The 26,434-nt window shown below is 44.9% G+C and overlaps 1 protein-coding gene across 2 annotated transcripts in view; it reads right to left on the bottom strand.

Moving 5' to 3' along the window:
• The window catches only part of GRIA3 (glutamate ionotropic receptor AMPA type subunit 3), a 493,575-nt gene that overhangs the window by 116,607 nt on the left and 350,534 nt on the right, over positions 1-26,434 (bottom strand). For both annotated transcript variants that reach the window (XM_075323906.1, XM_075323907.1), the window contains exons 6-7: positions 9,343-9,504; positions 1,484-1,651 (exon numbers count right to left, since the gene is read on the bottom strand). In XM_075323906.1, the coding sequence (XP_075180021.1) occupies positions 1,484-1,651; positions 9,343-9,504 (330 nt within the window). The remainder of the gene's footprint in view (positions 1-1,483; positions 1,652-9,342; positions 9,505-26,434) is intronic.

Raw genomic sequence — 26,434 nt, 5'->3', positions numbered from 1 at the left:
CGGGACCCGTCCATCCAGCCGTTTGGTTTACCAGAGACTTTGTGTACATTTGTGGCTGAGTGAGTACAACCGTGCCATCTGGCACCGCGCTGCGCAGTCCAGGCGACCCTGCACCTTGCCGGCCCTGCCTCCCCGTCACCTCACCGGGCCCCGGGACCACCAACCCCTACCCACGGAGGGGGGGAAAACAACATCCCGGCTGCTCCCTACCATCGCTCCCGGGATCCTCGTCACCAGCAGCGGTGGTGCCCAACCTCACCACAACCCGTGGGTGGCGTCACAGACTACAATCCCCCAAACCAACCACCCCTTTCACTCACAGGCGAGGAGCGCCGCTCGAGCCCCCGGTTCCGGCCCACCGCTCGAGCCACCGAGCAGCCATCGCAGCAGCGCCGGACTCGAGCGTTAGCGAGCGCAGAGCAGTGGCGTCCTCCCCGCCCGCAACAATTCCACCTTAGGACTTGTGGACCTTGTGGCAGTTGATAACGTTCTTTCCACTGGTTGTGGGTCACACAACCACACAAGGTGAGCGGCCGGCTTTCTCACCTTTTTCCCTTTCATATTGGGTAAGACCCTATTGTGCTTGTTTTATATACTTAATTTAAGAGGATAGTGAGGATGGATCCTGGTAATAGGTCCTTAATCAAGCAGCAATGACTGTTTATAGCAGAAATTGAGAAATAAATGTGTGTAAAGGTCACTTTACACGCTGCGACATCGCTCAAGTGAACTCGTTGGGGTCACGGAATTTGTGACGCACATCCGGTCGCTTTAGCAATACCGTTGCGTGTGACACCTTTGAGCGATTTTGCATCGTTACAAAAACGTGCAAAATCGCTCATCGGTGACATGGGGTCGATTCTCGAATATCGTTGCTGCTGCAGTAACGATGTAGTTCGTCGCTCCGGCAGCAGCACACATCGGTATGTGTGACACCGCGGGAACGAGGAACCTCTCCTTACCTGCCTCCCGCCCGCAATGCGGAAGGAAGGAGGTGGGCGGGATGTTACGTCCTGCTCATCTCCGCCCCTCCGCTTCTATTGGGCGGCGGATCAGTGACGCAGCTGTAACGTCGCTGTGATGCTGAACAAACCACCCCCTTAGAAAGGAGGCGGTTCGCCGGTCACAGCGACGTCGCAGGGCAGGTAAGTAGTGTGACGGGTCTGGGCGATGTTGTGCGCCACGGGCAGCGATTTGCCCGTGTCGCACAACCGATGGGGGCGGGTACCCATGCTAGTGATATCGGTCACGATATCGCAACGTGTAAAGCGGCCTTTAATTTAAAATGTTTTTTCTTATGAAGTCAAGATGAAGGGGACATCAAGTGTTTACTCAAATTTTCAGCATTCTACTATCTTCTTTTCTTGTTTAGCCACCGATTAGTGGTTACAACACTTATGGCATGTGGCATGTTCAACTATTCAGTATCGAACAATGTACCCAAACATCACTTCAACAAGTCACTACAACATGTATTGTTTACCATCTTTAAAGCTCTCTCAATGTCTATTCCTTGGCTCCAAGGAACCGCAGGATTTGCTAGGCAGTCTCCAGCACTCCCCCGCCTTGAAACATCCACTCGCTGTCTTCTTAGGTATCGAAAAGCCTCCGCTATTACTAAGACGGCATCATGGGTCAAAGCTGAAGTGTACTAAAAAAAATGTAAGAAAATAAATCACATAGTCATAAAGAGTAACAACAAACACATGTGAAAATATGTCAGGAGAAATCCCAAATTTATGCAAAAGTTTACAAATGTGATATTTTGTTTTTATTGACCACCTGCTATAAAGACTTCTTATTTTGTGTTTTGATTGTAGGCGTACAGGGCTATATCTCTCAAAAATATAAACAGCCATGTTGCTTATAACAGCCAATCAAAGCCCAGCTTTAATTTTGCAAACAGATTTGAAAAATAAAGCTACATTGTCATTGGTTGTTTTGGTCAATGACAACAATATTTCTTTTTATTAAATAAGGCTCATGGTGTATATCTAAAACATCATCCATATTAATAACTACATCTTGATAGATGTAACACGGGCCATGCTCAAGTTGGATCCTAGGATCCTATGTCATAGTTAACTAAATCAAAGCTTTGCACTGAGTCTCAGTGGAACAGAAAATGTTTAATAAAGTGCTTACAATCCAAAAAGTAGACGTTTCTCTTCGCCTCGGACCTTCATCAGTACAGATTGCAGAGTGAAAGCTGTGGCAGAGAAGTGCAGCTATACAATATCCACCACTAATGCGTGTGTCTCTCGGTCAGTGGTGGATGCCGTACAGCTGCTCTTCTCTGCTACAGTTTTCTCTCTGCAATCTGTACCGATAAAGGTCCAAGGTGGACCGAAACGTCTATTTTTGGAATGCAAGACCTTTATGAAACATTTTCTGTCTCCCTGAGACTCTGAGTGCCACGTTTTGAATGATTACATCATAACTGAGCTGAATAGCAGAAAATGAGATCTGAAGTGCTTTCATTTACCACTTGTTTGAGTTCTTCAAAGTTAAAGGGAACCTGTCATTTTCTACATGTAGCCCGGTAAGCATGGTATAGAGAAGGAGAAACTGAGCAGAATGATCTAAAGGATTGTTGGAAAAGTTTCAGCATAACTTTTGCTTTTTTCATTGAAATCCCTGGTGTTTGTAGCCTAGGAGTCCACTGGCAGGTTTTACCAGTGATTGACAGCTATGTCTGCATGCACAGTCATGCAGGGAGGACTGTCAATCTCTAAATAGGACCGCCCACTGGACTTCTATAATACAAACACCAGGGATTTCACAGAACGTTTCCCACAAATATGTACAGTATATGGACCTGATCAGCTCCTCCTGCTCTATAACATCCTGCTGCAGACCAGACACCTGTCATGCACGGTGCAGATCCTTGTCAATGGATCAGGATCACTACTACACAACCTACCATGCATCACCCGGATTTGCACTTGCAGTTTGCTACTATCTGATTGGACTCTGTACACACTTCAAACAAGCAACCTGGTTTCTGTTCTGTCGGGCATCGGTTGTTTTATTCATCTATGCTTCTGGCACTTTAGGAGTTAATGCCTCCTGGTGCAGTGGCTGGCTTCTCAATGAATCAGGTTTGCTAATCACTATTTCCAGCTGGTCTCCTATTTAAGTCTGGGGAGTTTTCTATACCACCACCAAAGATAGTTTCTGCTTGCAGTTGTGACATCTCGGCATCTATTCCTCTATTTGTGAACAGCGACTTGTTGTCTGTGATGTTTGAGAGTTCCCTTGTCTGACTTACTCCTACCCCTTTTGGTTTATTTCCTGGTGTTGTTTTGTCCCTCCTGTGTGGTTGTTTGTGGTGTGAGTGTGTTTCAGATTAACCCTCATTGTCCTGGGGGAGGTTGTTACTTTGTGTCCTGCCCATCCCAGGGTTGGGGGTATGGGGAGAGATATTAGGACATGGTTGGACAGGAGACAGGGTCAGGGCGGGAACCTGGACCTCCCTACCTTAAAGGGTACCTCCAGGGTCAGGGTGAGCACAGGGTCCACAGTCCAAGGGTCAGCTTAGCCTCCCCTGTGTCCTTCCCACACCCCTTGACAACACCATTCTCAACAAGACAGGTTCCTTTTAAAGTCCATTGTTTAACCCCATGCTATTTTTGTATCCCTATTTGCACATCAATTAATTTCTAAATATATCTATATAGCGATTGGAGCTTTTTTTTCTCACTTAAGCCTCCAATTTTTCCATGAAAAGATTAAAAATGGGAGAGAATTTATTTGAATTCACAAATGTCCTCAGCCGAGCTAAAATACAATGTGATATTGGCCGTCGCAGAAAGCTTTCTGTGCCAGACAGACCTGAGAGATGCCATCAAGTCTAATACATTAATGGAAGCATCAAAATATCATCCTGGTCATTGAGGTGACAGTGTATAAAGGATTAATGATGGGGTAGAGTAATGTTTTACAGCTTGATCAAATACTTCTTAAAATACTTTATGTAAGTTATGTGACTTCTTAGGTCACCCTTTGTCCTTAAATGAAAAATGTAGTCCCTGAAAAAGGTATCAGGAACTATTAAATATAATTTGATTAAACTTAAGCAGACATTAGTGACAGATAGACAGGAGCGTATACATCATATACAGGTAATTGGATGAATTCATGTCAGATCGCTTATTCCATGCACAAGGCAGGACGGCTCCAGATGCTGCCAATATCCAATTAGCAACATTGTAATGAATCCATGTTTATGTGTTTAGGGCTCATTGGGCAACAATTTATACATTTTGTTACACCTTCCATAAACTGCAGAATAATGAAAATGGCATCACCTAGTTTAGCTCCACTATAAGGCTATGTGCCCATGGGAGTTTAAACCTGCGGATTTAACTGCGGAAAATCCGCAGATTTTCTGGATTTTCCAGATAAATCTGCAGGTTTCAGCATGTACAGACACTCCCCATGTTATCCTATGGGACGTGGGGAGTGCTGTGTTCATGCTGTGGAATGTGCGGCTGCGGAATATGCTGCAGATATCCCGCAGCTGGAGGTAATTGCATGTCAATTATTTCTGCGGAAATACCTGCGGAAATCCCGGTGCTCCACTATGGAGATACAGGGCGGGACTTCTGCAGGTAAGCCGCATGAATGTCCGCAGGTTTACCGCAGCTATTTCGTTGTACTACCGCAGCTAAAAATAGCTTCAGATTCCGGCGATCAGCTACGGGAAACCTGCGGCCGTACCTGCGGATATATCTGCAGGTACAAATGACTCGCCCACCCCAGGGCTGTGGGACACCCGGTGCCGGGCCGGACTAGTCCGGTGGTAGTCAGTGGTGGCTGGGCCCGGCTCTGTGGCCCTGGTGGGTGTCAGTAAAATATGTGGCTTGAATTAAAGTTTATGTTCGTGACGCCACCTGTGGTATGCGGCTAATAGGCCGCCGCTGCTGTATGAGGCCTCCGGGGGATGATATGGCAGCAATGGTGGTACTACTCCTCACAGGTGGAGCAATGCCCCGGGGCACACTGTTGGTGCTTGTGAGTGTCTATGCAGATAAAATAACAGAGGCAACTTCAAGGGTGCAGTTCAAGTTCTTTACTCACAATTCTTGTCGGGGCCCAGGGCCCTTGGACTGCTGGCACCACTGTCAGGGACCTCCGCCGTTTCTGGGTGATTCTGAGAGTAAAAGCTGGTACCCTTCTCTTTAGTGTCTCTATCTTCTGCTGTCTTCCTTAGCCTTGCCTTTGATAGGATAAGCCTGGCTTGGCCTCCACTACAGCCTCCAGGCTAGGGGGTCACCTGTCGGCTGATTACCCCTTTTCTGAAAGGTCTGCTATGGGTTCTGGCCCGGGGAGTTTACAACATTCCCTGGGCCTCGGTTTTTACTGTTTGGAGATGATCTTTGCACTCCTCCAGTCTCTAGGGACCATCCCCTGTTGCAGCTTGATCCCGCCACCGATGTTATTGTGGAACAGGCCACCGCAGCTCTACAACTACCCGTGGCACCTCTAGGACTGCCCGTGGCCCTGGGACCCTTTCTGTTCTCTGCATGGTGTCACCTGGACCCTCAGAGTCCCAGGATCTTCACCAGGAAGCGTCTCTTTCTTCCTTTTCAGCTCCTGACTGACTTGGAGCTTTCTTTCCGTTACTTCTTCTCCTCCTTGCCTGCCTCCAGCAGGCCTCCTCCTCCTTCCCCACTTTCTCTCTTTCTCCTTCTCCAACTACATGCTGGCTCCTCACCCTCTCACTCCCTGAGGTAGACTCCTTAAACTTGACCTTCCTCTCTGTGTCTGCTCTCAGATGGCTCCTCCCACCTCCCCAGTTGCTCTGTTCTACCCTATAGGAGCAGGGATGGGTCTTACGACCCCTCCCAGCATGCAGCATGGGAGGGTTGTCTGCCACTTTCCCTGGTCCCAGTGTGTTCCTAGCAATGGGTGTAGTGTGGATTTACCAGGGGACCGGAGTTCACTCTCTTCCTCTCCCAGAATGGGGCATCACACCGCTGGATGGGGTGCAATGACCTGTGGCGACGGAAGCCTCAGGGGCGCCACACAAACTCCTGTGGGCACATAGCCTAAGGCTGTGTGCGCACGTTGATTATTTGGTTGCAGAAATGTAAGCACCATTTCTGCATTTCTTGGCAGGGAAAACCCACAGCAAAAATGTGCATTTTTTGATTCTTATTTTTTTGCATGCGTTTATTAATGCATCTTTTAGTGCAGGTTTGTGACAAAAACACATGTATATCCTTATGTCAGGAAAGTCCATGAGAATTCTGAAGTGCTGTGCGCATGTTGGTTTTTTTTTCTTTGCAGATTTTGGTGCAGAAAATATACTTCAGCATGTCAATTCTTAGTGCTTTTTTCCCATGTGTTTTTCAGCCCTTCCACCCATTGACTTCACTATGAAAAATGCATAGCAAAAAATGCACCAAAACGCTCCTCATTTTTTTGGTGCGGTTTTCTGCCAGAAGATGCAGTGTTGGGTGCAGAAACTTTCTGCACCAAATACACAGCATGCGCGTATACCCTTAATGGTGAAAAACGCTGAAAAAATGCTGAAAGTATTGATATGCTGCAGACTATTTTCTGCACCAGCTCTCTTTCTTATTGACCATACTGGCATCAGGATTTGCTTCCATTTTTGGGACAAAACTGTGCTTAAAAAATGCATAAAAAAGTGATAAAAATGCACTGTGTCCTAGTACGTTCCTACCCTTATGGTGCTTCCACACTGCGTTCCTCTCCCTGTTCAGTGGTCACATCGGCCCTTCTATCTGAACCCACCTCAAAACGGGATTTGGACGTATGTGCTGACAGGGTCACTAATTATAATGGTGCAGACGGAGTCACCATTTGCTCTGTCGTGCACTATTTTCTGGGGTATAGGCTTATTGGTGGACATCCAGACATAGTAGACTGGGTGTCCACCTACAGTAGGCGCATAACCTCAAAAATGGTGCATGACACAACACACGGTGACTCAGTTTGAACCATTATAATTAGTGGCCCTGTTATGCGAGCATCACACGAGACGATCTATCATGCGATATGTCGTTGGGGTCACGGTTTTCGTGACGCAGATCCGGCATCGCTTGCGACGTCGTCCCGTGTGACACCTATGAGTGCCTGTAAACGATCGCAAATCAGTTACAAATCGCGAATCGTGTACAGGTCGCTCATTTTAAAAAAATCATTTATTCTACTTTGCGCCGGTTGTTCATCGTACCTGGGGTAGCACGCATCACTCCGTGTGACACCCCGGGAACGATGAACACAGCTTACCTGCATCCAGCGGCTCCCGCCGGCAATGCTGAAGGAAGGAGGTGGGCGGGATGTTGCCCGTGCAATCACACGATAGATTGCCCGTGATGCACAAACGACGGGGGCGGGTACGATCGCTCGTGCAATCGCACGATAGATCGTACCGTGTGAGGCCCGCTTTAGCGCATACATCCGAATTCTGTTTTGTGGGGGGTTCAAACAGAAGCCCCGATGGGACAACTGAATGGGGAGAGGAACGTAGTGTGAAAGTATCCTTCAGCTATGTTCATACAGTGCTTTTTTGGTGCTTTTTTTCTGCGGTAAAACCTGCTCTCTTGGCAGTAAAAAAACCTGTTTTTTGCTGTATTTTTGCTGCATTTTTGGTGTGTCATTTGTCTACAGCATAGGTTTAAATAGTTGGTTTTATTTACCAAAAGAAAAGCAAAACACGTATCAAAAAAATGAAGCAGAGATTTTTCACTCTCATTGCTTTCAATGGTGAAAAAGGCAGCTAAAATGCTGAAAGGAATTGACATGCTGCTTCTTCGCAGCAGAAATGTGTACCGCCCCGGTGTTAGTCGGGCTGCTCGGATCCGGGATCGTGGCTCAAGGGGGTCGTCCGGACCCAGCTTGGCGGACACTTTGATCCGTAAAAGGGGGTATTTACAGGGGAGAAGTTCGTGATGCCACCTGTGGGTTGCAGTAATGGGAGTACCGCCGCTGCTGTAAGGAGTACCGCTGCAGATGGAGTTAAGCAGCCACATGTTAGTCCCTCCACAGGTAGGGAAAGCTTCGGGCTCAGGAGAATTTGGTGGTTATTTGGGAGTGCAGGGTACAGGGGTCAGGGTACTCACTGTGGTAGTCGTGGTGTTGGATGAGGTTATAAAGTAGACACACACACCATAGGTAAACCAAAGTAAACCAAAGTCTCTGTGCACCACTGCCACTGCGGGGATCCCGTCCAGGTATCTGCTCCCACCGGTGGCACTTGGTAATCCGGAGCCTGCCTCCATGCACAATTTAGTTGTCTGTTTGTGGCCCCGTGGCTTGAAGCTGTTAGGGCCCCGCTCACTATGAGTAGTGTAGCTGTGCTCTTGAGGGCTGGTACTTGGGAATTCAGTGGGCTGCTTTTTGGCTGGAAAACCCTGTCCCCGTGTTGTACTGATGCCCTCAATCTCAGAGCTCTGTGGGAAGGTCCCTGAAGGTCTCCTTCCTCTGCAGGTTAATTGCCAGGACGTTGAATCGGCTCCTGACCTAGGGTCCTGGTTTTCTGGTGCCGACAGTTCTCCTAGACCATGTCCGTCGCACCCTTTTCCAATGTCACTGCCACCGGTCCCCGACTCCTCTGGTCCCTGACCACCACCTGCGACCCAACCTCGGTCTAGCTCCCCAGGAGCTAACACTCCAGCTCCTCACTCTTTGAGGGCTCTCACTACTCTCTCTTCCTCCCTCCAACCAGTCTGGCTGACCCCTAGGTGGGTGTCCCTATTCCAGCTAGACCAACCCATTGGTGTGTCTGACAGGTCATGATGTGAGGTGTTGATTGGGATTTGTGGTGCTGATAGAGGTGACACCAGTTTCTGGGAACTTGGAACCATGGGGGGTAGTCCATACATCTTGAGGGAACAGGATGCAGTTCCCTGTAGCACCCTGATGTATTCAGGGGCGCTACACATGTAGCAGTTTTCCAAAAGCAAGTGTCTGTCTGTGTGTGCAGGAGATTTTTGGAATCTCATAGGTTTTGGTGATACTGTAAAAACAGCTTTTTATTTGTATTTATTTGCAGAAAACCAATGAAAAAAATATGCAAAAAAAGCAGCAAAATGCCCTGTGTGAACAAAGCCTTACCCTGGTCCTTTCCTACCCCTAGCGCCTAACACTGGCAATAGTATCTCCTACATGCAGTATATTGTAATAGATATAAAGAAATTTAAAACACCGTGACTGTCAGCTGAACAATCAAAAGTGCTTGATGAAGGGTCTCTAATAATGACAAGTGTTACGCACAGTATCATGTAACTTTAGAAAGTTTAAGACAACTGTCTGTAATGGTAAAAGATTGATTCCTACATCATCGTGGGTGTAAATAGAATTCCCTACCTTTAACGGAGAATTTCTTGCTTCAGGAAACTCCCTCTCATCCAGACGCACCCATCTTTGTAGAAACTGCTGTACTAGCGGGTTTTCATTATTGACGATCTGAAATCCGGTGACGTTGGCACCGCCGTGCATGACTCTTTCCAGTGATATGCTTGTAAATCCCTGTGTGATCATACAAATTAAAATACATGTCATTAATAATTGAATTGGATTAATGTTGTGTTACTTTGATGTTTGATAAGTAGATGGTAAGCTCTGAGGGCGATGATCGCTTCTGGTATAGGCCAGGTGGGTGTTTAGCATTGGTGACAGGTTGCAGTGTTTCTGAGGGACATTACTATCGTTTCACCAAGCTTCAAAGTACTTCTTGTCCACACATATAAAATCTGCTAGGCGTGATCTGCCAACCTCGAACTGGGTCTAACTAGGTCAATGATGCAATAAAAATTCCAGACAGCCTTCATACGTCCTGTAATATAGCCTCGGACAGACCAACGTCTGGTGTCAGATTCCAGTCCAAAACCTAATTACATACCTTTCTTTTGCACATTGCAGTTTAAATGTACAATCTACCCAAGTTACATTGTGCATCTACCGTGGGCTCACCCCAGCACATGTTTGTCAATGGAAGTATCTAATGTGTAGCACAAACTGACCACATGCAGTTAGAAATGTATTGATAAATAAAAGTATCATTTATTGCTACTGATTCCACAAGACTTTAGGCTTCAAGGGATTATGTCAGCAGGTTTTTGCTATGTTAGCTGAAGCCAGCATGCTGCAAGGGTTAACACAGAGAACTCAGAGATGCCTGTCTTGTCACAGTCTGATCTGTTGTTTGTTTGCTATGTATGTTTAAGTAGCAGGACCCTTATCATTGCTTTGACTACAAAGTCACTGTAGGGCAGTCCAGCATGCCCACTGCTGTGATTGACACCTCACTGTTAATGTACAATCTTTATACAGAGCCTGGTTTGGGCAGGACAGCTCTCAGCTCTGCTACATGGCTAAATCTAAAAATTCTCATGGTGTCAAAACGGATGAAGCCAGTAATCTAGGTGATACATTGTTGGATTCAGGGTCTCTTTGCCTACATCATGCTGCTCTGAGATGAGGGAGTAAAAACTAGATGACAGATTCCCTTTAAAAGGCCTAAGGAAGTTAGACCTTTAACCCCTTCAGCCCCAGGGCGTTTTCGGGTTGTTTTTTTTTTTCTCCCCTTCTTCCGAGAGCCGTAACTTTTTTATTTTTCTGTCAATCTTGCCATATGAGGACTTGTTTTTTGCTGGACAAGTTGTACTTTTAAATTAAACCATACGTTTTACCATATAGTGTACTGGAAAACAGCAAAAAAATTCCAAGTATGGAAAAACTGCAAAAAAAGTGTGATCGCACAATAGTTTTTGGGATATTTTATTCCCCTTGTTCACTATATGGTAAACCTGATGTGTCATTGTGATGCCTGAGGTCGGTGCGAGTTTGTATACACCAAACATGTATAGGTTTACTTGTATCTAAGGGTTTAAAACAATTTCACAAGCTTGTCCAATAAAAGTGGCGCACCTTTTGCGCTATTTTCCAAAACCCGTAGCATTCTCATTTTTTGGGATCTATGGCTCATTGATGGCTTATTTTTTGCGTCTCGAGCTGACGTTTCTAATGGTACCATTTTTGTGCAGATGCTATGTTTTGATCGCCTGTTATTGCATTTTGCGTAAAACTTGCGGCAACCAAAAAATGGAATTTTGGCGTTTAGAATTTTTTTGCTGCTATGCCGTTTATTGATCAGAATAATTTAATTTACAGTTTGATAGATCGGGCGTTTCTGAAAGCGTAAATACCAAATATGTGTATATTTTTTATTTTTTTAACCCTTTAATTTTCAATGGCGCGAAAGGGGGGTGATTTGAACTTTTAGGTTTTTTTGTTTTTTTTTATTTTTTAAAACTTTTTTTTTTACTATTTTTTTGTATTTTACTAGTCCCCCTAGGGGGCTATATCGATCAACAATTCGATTGCTCTGCCCTATCTGTATATTTCAGATAAAGAGACGAGATCTGCAGATATGCTGATTTACTCTCCACGCTGGCAGTATGCTGGCACTGAGAGAAAGTGACTCATGTTAGCTACAGGCGTCATCACATGACCCTGTGCTATCATGGCAACCACCGAAAGTCACATGATCACGCACGTGACTTCCGGTAGGGGCGGCGGTAAGTGAAAGTAATGGCCGCGCGCATATACATCTCGCTGCCAGACTTTGGCAGCGAGATGTAAGGAGTTAACAGTTGCGGGTGGAAGTGATTCCACTCGGAACATGCAGGCACACATGTCAGTTGTTCAAAACAGCAGATATGTGCACGGATCGTCGCGACTTGCCCACGGCAGGGGGCGGGAATTAACCTCACACGATCCATGACGGATAGATCCGCCATATCCACTAAAATACTGTTCTTTTTAAAGACCATGATGCACATTTTATGTATTTTTAACATTTTCTTTTCTCCTGGAGGTCATTAGTAGGGATAAGCAAACCTTTGGAGGTTCAGAGGGCACACTCGAACCTTAGATAAGGTTCAGTTTGTGACCCTGACTTGAACCGAACCTCAATGGATGTCAGTAATTGGCAGTTTGTGTCTCCGCCCACATGCTGCCAGCAATAAGCAGAACACTTACAGGGGAGGGTAAGAGGGGTTTCTCAAATTTTTTTTTCTCCTTTTTTGTGTGTGTGCACACTACATCTGATCACACTGACCTTACCCCCCTGTGTGAGCTGATCAAACATTGCACGCTGCTCGCACAGGGCTGAGCATCACTCATACCCAAGCACAGCGCTGCTCACTTGAGTGGTTTGCACGCATAACTCATTCGAACTTCGAACCCAAACTTTGTTTTTTGGAAGTCTGTTTTTGAACCCGAACCTCGAACCTCAGGTTCACTCATCTCTAGTCATTAGATGATAGGCTAAAAAAAAACCAAACGATAATAAAATGTAACTAATGCCGGAATCCATCTGTCCACTGATTGCTAGTGTAAAATAGAGAGGAAATCATTGCTTACTACACTATTCAGCAACTTAAAGGTGGTTTTCTTTACGAAAAAAAAAATCCATTGCATAGGGATAATATATTTCCAGTATATAATTTTATGGTGAGGGTCAGACATCAGAGACCACTAGAACGTATCCCGAGTGTAAAAGAGCTGACATCTGCATACAAATACAACGATTGCAATACGATAAAAAAAATCAGGTTGCACTCGTACCATTGTTATTCAAGGAGTCAGTGCTGAACTGTAATTTTTTTTTTTTCATAGGAAAATCGTGCATGCAGTGTATGGTTGCGTAAAAAAACGTCTGAAACTCCCCAATGTAAGTCTATGGGTGTGAGAAAAATATCGCACACTCACATGACATGAAACACCAATGGATTTCACTCGTCCAACTTTTCTGGATGAAAATGGACCGATTTATTATACTCTAATATGAGCAAAACATAAAGGTGATAGTTTATACTGCATCCTCTTTACTGACTCTCCCGGTATAGTTCCACTGCCAGCCACCCAGTTTATGGGCAGTGCAAGTAAATGGGGCTGCACTGTAAGTATATGCAAACTGATTGGCTGGGCCACCATTGTGCAGGGGAAAACAATAAAAGGGAAGAACCAGGTCTGCATCCCCTTCACTGTCAGGAAAGGTAAAGGTTGTGGAGGTAGGCCTCCATTTGACATAAAGAGATGGTATATCCTAGCCATAAAAGATGGGAAGACTTACTTTAAAAGTGTACAATGACATTAAGGAGTAAATATGTATAAAAAATTCCAAAAGTGTACTATTTTGGCATAAAATGGCGCAGAGGTGACTATATAAATATATGGTGAGACCGTAGACCTATTCTGAGACAAATGCCAACTCCCCATATTATAAATTTACATTGATGGTCCCATGGTACTTAAGAACCAGCAGTAAGGCAGAAAACTCAAAAATATGCCAAAAACACCAGGATAATCAGGAGTATAGTATGCCAAAAATATGAATACTTTATTTAGACATAGACAGTGGATGTAAAAAGACACTCAGGTTAAAAAATGATGAAACGGTATGGCAGCATAACATTCATGGGATAAATGGAAGGCTTCTACAAGGCAGTTGGTGAGTAAAATTACTGGCAGAAAGGGATTCCACACTATATATGAGCCAGACAATCAAGGATACCAGCGGCTGCTAATAAGTCTTTGGCTTTGTGATCTTTTTTTAGTTTCTATGGTAACGAATGTTACATCACATGAAAGGATTATGTGTCAAATATATGATTTCAAAATTTTGTGTTTGTTGTTTATGGCAACAGTGTTCTACACACACGGGAAAACAAAATGGCTGAGTCTAATGCAATATTCACAGCAACTGAGAGCAGAGGAGTGATAAAATTCTTGTTTCTGCAAGGAAAGTCCACAAAGGATATTCATGGTGATATGTCGCAGGCATTGGGGGATCAATACCCTTCATATTCCATAGTTAAGAACTGGGTTGCCAAATTTAAAACGGGCCACTTCAGCACCAATGATGAGGAACGTCCTGGATGACCGAGAGTGGTTGTTGTTCCAGAGATCGTCGATGCTGTGCACAACCTCATACTGGAGAATTGACAAATTTCAGCTAAAGCAATAGCAGACATCATGGAGATTTCCCGTGAACGTGTTTGTGTCATTATCCATGAACATTTGGACATGAGGAAGCTATCTGCAAAGTGGGTTCACAAATGTTTGACAACAGATCAGAGAAGCATGCGAGTGAAAACTTTCTGGCCCATTTGTCAGCATTTCCAGTTTCAGAAGAACTTCCTGGATTGACTGGTCACTATGGATGAGACCTGGATTTATTTGTATGACCCTGAAAACAAGAAGAAGTCAAAAGAGTGGAGGCACAGTGGCTCTCCTCGTCCAAAGGAGTTCAGGGTGCAAAAAATCAGCCACTAAGGTGATGGCGTCTGTGTTATGGGATAAGGAGGGCATGCTGCTAGTGGACTACCTTCAAAAGGGTTCCACCATGAATGTAAGGTATTACACTGAAATTTTGGACCAATTGAAGGCAGCTCTGAAGGCCAAAGGCGCAGTAAGTTGTCCAAAAGAATCTTGTTCCTGCAAGACAACGCCTCCGCTTACACTGCACAAGTGACCACGGCAAAAATGGCAGAGCTGGGCCTCCAGCTGGTTGACCACCAACTTTATTCACCAGATCTAGCTCCCTCCAATTATTATCTGTTTCCAAACCTGAAGAAATACCTCAAGGGTATCAAACTTCAAACCATTTCTGATGCCATGGCTGCTACGGATGCCTGGTTTGAGGCACAACCGAAATCCTTCTTTTTGCTATGCTTACAGAACTTGGAATACCGATGTAAAAAGTGTGTTGACAGCAGTGGAGAATGTGCAATAAATGTAAAGTTTCATTATCCTATATCATTTCTTCCTGGGTAAAGCCAAAGGCTTATCAGCAGCCCCTCGTACATACCCATAATGATGGAAGTGAAAGTTTAAGGTAACGCTGACACACCAGAAAACAGTCCCATATTTTGAATAGAGTTGAGCAAGACTATTCTCAGGATCCTGGTCCAGAGCTCATATCAGCAGTATGTGCTCATCAGAGCAGGCTCTATTACTACCTGTGATATCACTGAAGCCTCACCTAATTGGTGGGCTCCTGTAATGTCATTGCAACATGATGTCACATCAGAAAAGGCTCTGGTGATAGAAGGATAGATAGTCCAGTGGCCAATGAATACCAATGTGGATGTTGGACCTTTTTGCTCAACTCTAGTATTGTAGCACCTACAGTGTCTACCTGATTCTATAACATAAATTGTGCATGTGCCTTATAACTCAACAGATGATAATTAAAGCGTTTGTCCACCACTTTTACATTGATGGCATGTCCTTGGAATAGGTCATCAATGTCTGTCCTCCGGCATCCCCGACGATCAGCTGTTCCCGATGCCGGTATTGGCAGCAGATAGCTGGAAATGCTCAGTTCCAGACTATTAGAGGCTGCGGCCAGGTGCTGCACATCTGCCTCCCATTCAAATCAATAGGCGGCGGTAGCAGTGCAGTACCTCGCTGGCGCTGCTATCAGAAGAAGGGGCACTCCAGAATTGAACATTTCCGGCAGCCTGCTGTCGCTACCGGCACCAGGAACAGCAGCTGATCAGCGGGGATGTCTTTTGTTAAACCTCAGCTGATCAGACATTGATGACCTATCCTAAGAACAGGCCATCAATGTAAAAGTAGTGGACAACCCCTTTAATTGCTAAACTGTGCAAATAAACCTCCATAGTATTGTATGTAGTACGGTAGATACAATAATGCAGAGGATTTTACACATTATTTCTGGCTGTGTAAGATGTCTCATATGCATTTCAAGTACAAGTTACCGAGAATTAATTAACTTCAGTTTGTAGTCATATAAATGTTGACATATTGGAGAAGGTGGGCTACATGACAAGGACGGTGTATTGAACCAATGTCCACCAGTAAGTATCTGTACTGTGCTGATTATTGGCCCCATTGGAAGATCAGTGAAATGTTTATTGAAGATAAGACAATTACTTTTGTTTCCTGCTTTATTGAGCTGTATTTACTGTAAATACGTGTACAATATTGACATGTCTACCTGTATTGCTTTACACTGTTACTTCAATTTTAATAATGTAAAGACATTTCTTGTAAGTTTTGGGATTATGTAAAAGGAAATCAGTCAGCGGATTTTTACTATTTAATCTGAGAGCAGAGACTTTGATTCCAGCAATGTGTCACAAATTAGGCTAAGTGCTGTAGTTTCATTAATATCAGTGTTTTATCAACAGAAGATTATCAGGAGCTCACAAGCAGGCCAGTTAAGCTAATCTGTATAACCCCGCCCCTATCCACAGGAAACTGCCAGTCAGTGGTGTGTGGACGGAGTTATACATAGCTCAGCATTCTGACCACTGCTACATTTAATTCAGAGAAAACGAGAATTTTATCAAATCTGCACCAAGCAGCCCAGTATGTCACACATCACTGGAATCAGGCTTTCTGCACCTACATCATGCTGCTCTCAGATTAAATTTAAAAATCCTGCTGACAGATTCACTTTTAATCTGGCACATTCTGTGTTTGTTCTCTTGTGTTTTGTTATAATTGAGGTCACCTTATTTATCTAATATATAAAGCTGAGTGTATGTATGTGTGTGTATGCATGTCCACTAAAGGAATCCGCACCGTCGCATTTACAATCACGAAATTTTGCACAGAGACCCCATGTGACTCAGGGAACGTCATAGACTATGTTTTGATGGGAAAATTTAACCGCGCGCTTTACAGTTACTCTCCAAAAAACCTCAATTAAAGTCAATGGAGCTGCGAGCTAAAGGTTATTAATAAGAACTGTGAGTTTTTGCTATAGGAACAAAATAAACTGTTAGTATAAGAAGCTCATGTGTGAGGTAATAAGATATCGGTGGGGAGACGGATAGACAGACATAGGCACAGACAGAATAAGAGACAGAGAGATAGACAGACATAGGCACAGACAGAATAAGAGGCAGGGAAATAGACAGAGACAGACAGACAGAGACAGACAGAAAAAGACAGAGAAAGAGACAGACAGTGAAAGAGGCAGACATTAGACAGACAGGTAAAGAAACGGGGAAAGAGACAGAGACAGGGAAAGAGACAGAGACGGCGAAAGAGACAGAGACGGCGAAAGAGACAGAGATGGTGAAAGAGACAGAAACGGTGAAAGAGACAGAGACGTGAAAGAGACAGAGACGGTGAAAGAGACAGAGGTGGGGAAAGAGACAGAGGTGGGGAAAGAGACAGAGGCGGGGAAAGAGACAGAGGTGGGGAAAGAGACAGGCAGGGAAAGAGACTGACAGACACAGAGATAGAGAGAGACAGCCACAGAGATAGAGATAGACACAGACAGACAGACAGACATGAATAGAGAGATAAACACACAGACAGACATGGATAGAGACAGACACACAGAAAGAGACAGACACACAGAGACATATACACAGAGACAGATGGGAAGACAGACAGAGACTGGGAGAGACAGACAGAGACTGGGAGAGACAAACAGAGACAGACAGAGACTGAGAGAGACAGACAGAGACTGGGAGAGACAAACAGAGACAGACAGAGACTGGGAGAGACAAACAGAGACAGACAGAGACCAGGAGAGACAAACAGAGACAGACAGAGACCAGGAGAGAGACAGAGAGACAGTTACTATCCTGGGCAACGCCGGGTACTACAGCTAGTTAATTATAAAAGGAAGTTTTTTAGGGTCTGTGTTTGAATATACAAAATAATAAGTCTGAAAAATAAGCCATTATCCTGAAATCTACAAGTGAACACTTCTATGTACACAGCCCCCTTTTGTTACCATGGATGCGCTATTAGTCCAAAAGTTTAGTATAAATTTAGATCACAGCAACAGAATATTTTATATTTCAGTAGAACATTTCTGTTCACAGAAAGCATCTTCTATAATGGATGTAAGCTATTCTGACAAATCTTACAAGCTCCTCTGATTCCGTCACTTGTATGATGTTGTACCCATCAATGACACAGGACTGTTGTCACCGGCTGCTATAATCCATCTACTTTTAATATACATTATACTGAAACTGCTTACGCTTTTGTTGGAAATTGCAGGTCGTAGCTCAAGAAATGGCTTTCTTTGTATTTTATGTACAGCAGTGCCTGTGAATACTTACAGCTGCTGTATGTGTAAGGAGCTACACTAAACGATAAGAAAATCTCACAATCTCCCCAGGATCTTGACAATTACTAATGCATAAAAAGTATATATTGAGTAAATGTATATGTAATGTAGATTTTTTTGTGCTTTTTGTACTTTTTTTGTGCTTAAAGGGAACCTGTCATGTGAAAAAACACTATTAACCTGCAAATATGGGCTTAATCTGCAGGTTAATAGCATTATGAACCTTCTTGGCGTCTGCACTGAGAGCCCCGCTGCTGGGAGGAAATGAACCTTATTTCTCCCAAAAGTGTTCAGCTTCCAGTCATAGTGGTGGCGCCAATCCGGCCTTGGTTATCCCTCTGTGTATAGTGAGCAGTGGCTGTAACCACGCCCGATGCACTGACTGACAGCCAGGTCTAATGCACAGCCAGCTGTCAGTCAATGCCAAAAACGTGGTTACAGCCGCCACTCACTGTTTACTGTGCAGTGACTGAATCTGCTCCAGAGCCTCCCCTAAGAATGGAAGCCGAACACTGCCAGGAGGAAAAATTACCCCATCTCTGTAGGTTAATAGCATTGTGAACTTTTTCAGCGGCTGCACTGAGAGCCTTGCTGCCAGAAGGAACTTAACCTTATTACTGCCAACAGCTTTCAGTCATATGGGTGTTGCACGACTTTTGTCAATGCTTCATGTATAGTGAGCGTCGGCTGTAATCGCACCCCTGGCAACTGAAACTGCTCCGGAGCCTCCCCTAAGACTGAATTCTGAACGCTGCTGGAAGGAATAACTAACCCTATATCTGCATTATTAGCATTCTGAACCTGCCCAGCGGCCGGACTGAGAGTCCCGCTGCCGGAAGGAACTTAACTTTATTCCTCCCAACATTGTTTAGCTTCCAATCAGGGGTGGCGCTGGTTCTGCTTTAGTCAATGCTTCATGTATAGTGAGCGGTGGCTGTAACCGCACCCGCCCTAACTGACAGCCAGTTCTAATGCACACACAGCTTCCAATCAGTGCCAAAAGCGTGGTTACAGCCGCCGCTCACTGTATACTTAGCAGTGACTGAAACTGCACCGGAACCGCCCCTAGGACTGGAAGCCAAACACATGCTGGTAGGAATAATTAACCCCATATTTGCAGGTTAATAGCATTTTTTCATATTATAGGTTTCCTTTAAATGCAATATTTTAGGTCATAATGAGAAGTTAACTCACAAAGACAAGCCCTTTTTAGACTGAAACCAGCTGATTGATATGGCTTTGGTTATCCTTCAGCAGGGTGGAGAAGCAGCGCCTTACCTATGACAAGTTTTTCACGTGATTTTATCTTCCCATCAAAAACCAGTAAATTTGACTTGACTGTACAAATTTACTTAAAAAAAAATTAGTAGCACAATAAAGAGTAAGGCGTCCTATAACATATGGTGATATATCACTGATTCAAACTGCCAAACAGTGCTAAAAAAAAAATAAAGTTGTTTTTTTCTAAATGTCTCTTTTTTGGTTCTTTTTTTAAACATTTTTTATACAATCCATACATTTGTTTTGTAAAAATATTACAGATTTTCTGCAATTTGTATCTTTTATTTAATTAAAATAAATTATATCAAATTAAATACAAAACGTGTTCCCTTTATGGTCGAATGAAGCCTTTCCAATACAAATTATAGAAAAATTGCTTAACATTCGGGACTTGGATTTCTAAGGTTTCTTTGTCCAAGGACGTCTCCTGAGCCAGTGCACATTACCCTGTGGATAGAACTGCATCCTGATACTTCATAGATAACTAAAGACAGAAATAAATACCCATTATTTCCTCTATTGCTTCTCAGATAATATATGGCCTTTAGGAAAGATGAAGAGATGTTTTTTGTAGTTTAATTTGTAGAAACCACATACTGTTTCCCTGCAAAGTACAAACCTAGAGAACAATTTTGCAAGAGTCGGAATCAAATAAAGGCTATTAGTGTAACTAAGCTGTATTGTTCTGGGGATTCATGATGACAGAACATGTAAGAAAATATGTTTTATTTCAAGAACACATCAGTCATGCAGCTAGGAAATGTGGTGAGTCACATAATAAATCTTCTGTCTGAATATGAATATGAGCTTCATTCGCTTTGTGTAGAGGGCAATAAGAAAGTGTGGGTTTTTTTCTATGGACAAGTACAAATAAAAAACATCAGGACAGATGCGTGAGCCGTTCATACTCATTTTAAAGTACAAAGAAAAATCATCCTTGAACTATGTTAGGGATAAGAGATTACATTAAGCTTTTTAATGTAGGTTGCATACTTAGAAGTAAAAAAGTAACTAAAAAGAAAACAACACAAAGATCCATATGCTTGTAATAGGGCCCCATTATTTCTAAAAAGCATGAAAATATTCCAGGAGCCCGGGTATCGGCACCGTCACAGCCAGGAAAAGTAATCAATGAAGGATGACGCCCGTTACAACAAACAATTCTTCTTTATTGGTAGTGGTTCACATACAGAACATTGTGAGAAAGACAAACAATTAGGTGATGCTATCAACGCGTTTCATGTGTGCTCGCACATATTCTGTATGTGAACCACTACCGATAAAGCAAAATCATCTGTTGGGCTGGGCTTCATTTTTCATTATTGATTTGTAAAAAGCCCTATAAAGTATATAATAAGTGATGAGCGATCACTAAAATGCTCAAGGACTCAGCACTCGAATCAAGCAGGTCAGACGTTCAGATGGGTTTGACACGAGTATCAACTATAATGGAAGTCAATGGGAAACTCAAGCATTTTTTTGGAAGACCCTAAAAGGAGGGCTAGGGGAGGGGGCTGGAAAATCGCTGACAAAGATGGAAATAGAACTCAAAAGGAAAGGGAACTGTAAGGGGAAAATGTCTGTATGCATCTCTGACTCCAGGTCACTGCTAGAAACTAAATAAATAGATGTTTTTTAAAAATGATGTGGCCGCCCCCCATTTTTAATAACCGGCCAAGGTAAAAAAAAAGACAGCTGTGAGCTCATATTATCAGGGTGAGAAGATCCATAGTTATTTGGCCTTCCCAGCCTAAAATTTCCAGCTTGCAGGTGCCCCAGAATTGGACCATCACATTATATGCGCCAATTCTAGTGCTTCTCTTCCCAATTGCCCTGGTATTGTGGCAAATGGAGTAATATTTTTTGGGGTTGATGTCAGCAGTGTAACGTCAACCCCAACTACCATTATCCTGATTGCCACTGCATCAGGACAAGAGCCGAGGCAAAACGCCAAAATTTGCGCCTCTGATGTGATGGAGGGGGAAAATCTTCTCTGGCAGTGGTTTATCTTTAGCAGTTGTTAAAATAATAACTGAAGGTGAAGACTCTTTACCAATACGTGTTTTAAAACGTCTGAAGATCCCAATGCATCCTAGACAGTTTGTTAGTATTTTACAGAAGACCTGACACCAGTTCAAATATGGCCAGTTTTTTGCTTTGCTTTTATTGCCGCTCCTCCCCTGATTATTCCATATATCTTTTTTAATCCCCCATATGTTTTCTGAGATATGGGCCTTTTTATTTTCTGAAAATTTTATGCTCTTTACCAGTGGGGTGTGTCTTTAGTATGGTCTGTATAATAACACCGTAAGCCACATTCACTTGGAAAAGTCCTAATTATAAAGGCCCATATCTCAGGAACTATGTAGTGAATTTTAAATAAACTAAATATGGAATTCTTCAGGAGAACCATGGACAGAAAATAAGAGCAAACACTGAACACTTTTGACTCAATGACCAATCCTTTTTATTATAGACGAGTTTGGCAGATTTTCAACTAATCTATATGTGTACCTTCCAGCCTACTTGTTCTCGTAAACCATGAAAGTCCATACTTCGGAATTTGTCCATGTTTTCAACTGCAAAACCAAATCATTTTTATACTGGCACCTACCACAGAATCATGTACATGTTAACAGCAAGGAAAGAATTATAAACTATTTTAGTTTCCTGTGATTGTATCATTAGGGTTTAATTAGGGTACCCTCAAAAAAGCACCCTCCAACTACTTCAATGCCATTGTCTCTGTTCATCAAAGCATCTAAGTATTTTACTTGTATTTCTCAACATAAGATGTAAAATTATATCTTACGTTGAACTTCTGAGCAACCACAGGAGCAGAACTCGCACCATACAATGCAGACGCTGGCTGTGTTATACAACTAGCATCTGCCTTTAACTACAATGGTCAGAGAACTCTTTGATCACTATAGCTTAACCACCTAAATACTGCTGTCAATCTCTAACAGAGACTTCCACCAGTAAACTGATGGGTTGTCATGGTGTGACACCCAGTGCGCAGTCAGCCCAGGATTTTAGGCATGGTTCGGATTCTACAAAGTTTGATAAGTGGTGGGTGGTAATGACTATGCCCTACCCCTTGTACATTGGTGCAGAGAAAGGCACATGGCTGTGGATGTGCAGAGGTGACCAAGACATTTTACTTTTATCCTGTAGCAAGGTGGTCAGTGGTGTTTCCCATGATGTTGGTGCAAGAAAACAGCAGACAGTTAGCAGGCAGGCGTGATGTTGAACCAAAGGTAAATTTTAACTTAACAGCCTCATGTGGTTACAGCAGGTGACAATACATGTTCTTTAAGGCAGATTCCATGATAAAAGCTTTCAGCAGCAGATAATAACAACAAGTCCATCAGGTGTCTGAGCAAAACTAAAATATGGGCACTATGGAAATCCTTCCACCCAATTAGGGCTGTGTCCCATAACGGGTCTCCAAACTCCAACTCCCACTCATCTTCATTATGTGCAAAGCTAACATTCCCATCTCCACTTTGGGTAATTAACGTCTGACTGAGTACTCCTCCAGAATCCACGGCATGCTTGCAATTAGACTGTGTGCTTTAGGGGGACCAAGGTATTCCTCCACTACCAAAAGTATAATTCCGTATTCTGCCTTGCATGGATCATCAGACAAGTCTGCTAGCCTTCCAGCTTGCTGGAACATGTTGCTGTGGCTGCTCTATGTTCTTCTCTCTGACTACTCTTGCTAGTAATTCTAAATGCAGCAGCTTTAAGCACTAAAATGCCACCTACCAAGCCAGTTCACTAGCTAACAGCTAAGTGAGAGGACTAACTCTTTAAGTGTGTGTCTGCTGCATATCATATACGAAACAGTGTGACATTTCTAACATTCAAAGTATATATATACAGTATATAGAGCGTAATTTTCATGCTATGAGTATAAGGGGTGCTTCACACACAGCGAGCTCGCTGCCGAGATCGCTGCTTAGTCATGGTTTTTGTGATGCAGCAGTGACCTCATTAGCGATCTCGCTGTGTGTGACACTGAGCAGCGATCTGGCCCCTGCTGCGAGATCGCTGCTTGTTACACACAGCCCTGGTACATTTTCTTCAAAGGCGCTCTCCCACTGTGACACACAGATCGCTGTGTGTGACAGCGAGAGAGCGACAAATGAAGCGAGCAGGGAGCAGGAGCCGGCGTCTGGCAGCTGCGGTAAGCTGTAACCAAGATAAACATCGGGTAACCAAGGTGGTTACCCGATATTTACCTTAGTTACCAGCCTCCGCAGCTCTCATGCTGCCTGTGCTGCCGGCTCCGGCTCTCTGCACATGTAGCTGCATTACACATCGGGTTAATTAACACGATGTGTACTGTAGCTAGGAGAGCAAGGAGCCAGCGCTCAGTGTGCGTGGCTCCCTGCTCCCTGCACACACAGCTAAGCTGTGTGCGCTGGTAACTAATGTAAACATCGGGTAACCATACCCGATGTTTACCTTAGTTACCAGTGTCCGCAGCTTCCAGACGCCGGCTCCGTGCAAGCGCAGCGTCGCTTGCACGTTGCTGCTGGCTGGGGGCTGGTCACTGGTTGCTGGTGAGATCTGCCTGTTTGACAGCTCACCAGCGACCATGTAGCGATGCAGCAGCGATCCTGACCAGGTCAGATCGCTGGTCGGATCGCTGCTGCATCGCTAAAGTGTGAAGGTACCCTAAGATGCTCCGTACCATAAGACGCATCCTAGGTGTAGACAGCAGATAATAGAAAAAAACATTTTTCCTATTACTGAAAACTTCCCTGGTGTTGTAAAGTAGTGGGGTCACTGGGTAATTAGCACTAATTTTAATGTAGTAGGATAGAATGGGGAGGTAATAAATCTATTGTTAGTTTTTTGCAGTGATTCTATGCACAGAACTCTGCTACATGCAAACTACATGCACATATAGACACACATACAGCTCTTCTACATACAAACTACATGCAAATGGACACACACAGGTCTGATGCATGCAAACAACATACACACATATACACACAAAACCCTGCTTTATGTACACTACATGCTTCATGTGTACCGCCCCGCGGGCTCGACTGCGGGTGGTGGCTCGAGCCTCCCACGGACCCGGGGGTCACGTCGCTCTGAAAGGGAGTTGGTGCTACACGTGGGGATGTGGGGTGTTTGGATTTGAGGTGATAGTTCGTGATGCCACCCACGGGTTGTGGTGATCGTGGACACCACCGCTGCGGTGAAGGTGTGGGGGCCCCCGGGAGCGATGTAGTAGCGCAGCTAGGTGTTGACCCCTCCGTGGGTAGGGGATGTTGGTCCCCGGGTCCGGTGGGCAGAGGCACGGGTGCAGGGTGTAAGGTTGCGGTGCAGCGCGGCACGGTGCCTGATGGCACTGGTGTACTCACTCTGATACAAGACACTGGAGTCACTGGTAAACCAAATGGAGTGATGAACGGGGCCCGCAGCCGGCTGCAGCTTTTCCCAGGTAAGGTTGGTAATGTCCGCCTTTCTCCTGCACCTTTGTATGTGAATCTTGACTCCCGTGCCTAAGCACCGGTAGTCCGCTCCCTGGCGTGTATCTGTCGTAGGAGCCTGTTTGCCTGCAGACACTGGCCCTTTGGATCTCTGGCCCTTGGCGGTGACACTTATCTGGAATGGTTGGGCTGTTGCCTTCAATCGGGACTTAGGTGGGAATGAACCCCTGAGGTCCAGACCGCAATCAGTTAATTTGACTATGGTGGTGGCTTCTAGCCTAGTTCGGGGTCTGAGTACCCTGCCTGGTGCTCCGGTATCCAGTTGGCTCCCCGGTTCCTCCTTGCCAATAGTGACTGGGCTCCAACCCAGCCACTGGAGTAGTCTTTGGAAGGCCTGAGCACAGGTCTGCTTCTGGACATCACCTCCCTCCTTCGCGGTCAAAACCACTCTCTCTACTCACTTGAACTTGACTACTAGGTTCCCGCCTCCAGGCCTGTGAACTCCTCGGTGGGTGGAGCCAACCACCTGGCTTCACCCCCCCTGGTTTGGACATCAAACCTGGAGGGTGGTGACAAGGCTTTTAGTTTGACTGTTGTTACCTAACTGGGAAGGGGGGTGTGTAGTGTTGTTGTGTCTACCTGGGACGACCTGGATAGTCCAGGGCGTCACACATGCACATACTGTATAGACATAAATAGGGAGGGAAGCAATCTGCTCACGGCGCTTTTAGCTGTGAGTGGCTCCCTCCCTGCTGAGGCACAAGCGGCGTGTGCTGGCGAGCGGCGTTCTGAGGGAACTACCCGCCGCCGGTCCGCTTGTGCTCGCAATCAGTCAAATCAGCAGGGAGGGAAGTGTTCTGCTCACGGCGCTTAAGCTGTGAGCGGCTCCCTCCCTGTTGAGGCACAAGCAATGTGCACCGGCGAGCGGCGTTCTGAGGGAACTACCCGATCGCCGGTCTGCTTGTGCTTGCCAGCAGTTTGAAAAAGAGCGCGAAGAAACTTACTTCGTGCTCTTCACCTAGGTAACCTGCCCCCCACCCGCCGCCCTGTCACAGCAAGCCCAGGGGAGCAGCAGCGTACGGGTGCAGGCAGTGGGCTGGCACCTTTATGGCAAGACGCAGGTTAGAAGCGTTGCAGTGGGGGAGCATTATTTTAGTCATCAACCTGCAGGCATTGAGCCCTCCCCCTTCCCCTTTGGTCCGGCATCCACAATGGTTGTCCGTGGCTGCGAGCACGTGCATTATGCAAGAAGCAGTAGTCTGCTGGTGGCATGTCCCCCCACCTGCTGATACCCCACCCCTTGCAGAGGTTAGTGTACGTTTTTTTTGCCCCATGTAGGGGCCGGCATTATGCCACAGGTAAAAAGCTTGACACCGTATGCGATGGGGAACATTAACAACCCCCCCTCCCCCTCCCTCCCTGTTGTCGCACAGTAGGTTTTTAGCATGTCATGGCGGCGGTGGGGGGCGGTGCTGACCATTGCACTGTGTTGCCATGTGCAGGGACCCCGGCCACAGTTACAGTCTATGGTGCGAGTAGCCGCCGTGACCGTAGTCCGTCATCTTTACCCGGGGATAGGCATGAGCGTCGG

The sequence above is a fragment of the Anomaloglossus baeobatrachus genome, chromosome 9 (genome assembly GCF_048569485.1).
Source record: "Anomaloglossus baeobatrachus isolate aAnoBae1 chromosome 9, aAnoBae1.hap1, whole genome shotgun sequence".
Classification (NCBI taxonomy): Eukaryota; Metazoa; Chordata; class Amphibia; order Anura; family Aromobatidae; genus Anomaloglossus; species Anomaloglossus baeobatrachus.
The sequence above is the reverse complement of the archived record's forward strand: the minus strand, read 5'-3'. Positions and strand labels throughout refer to the sequence as shown.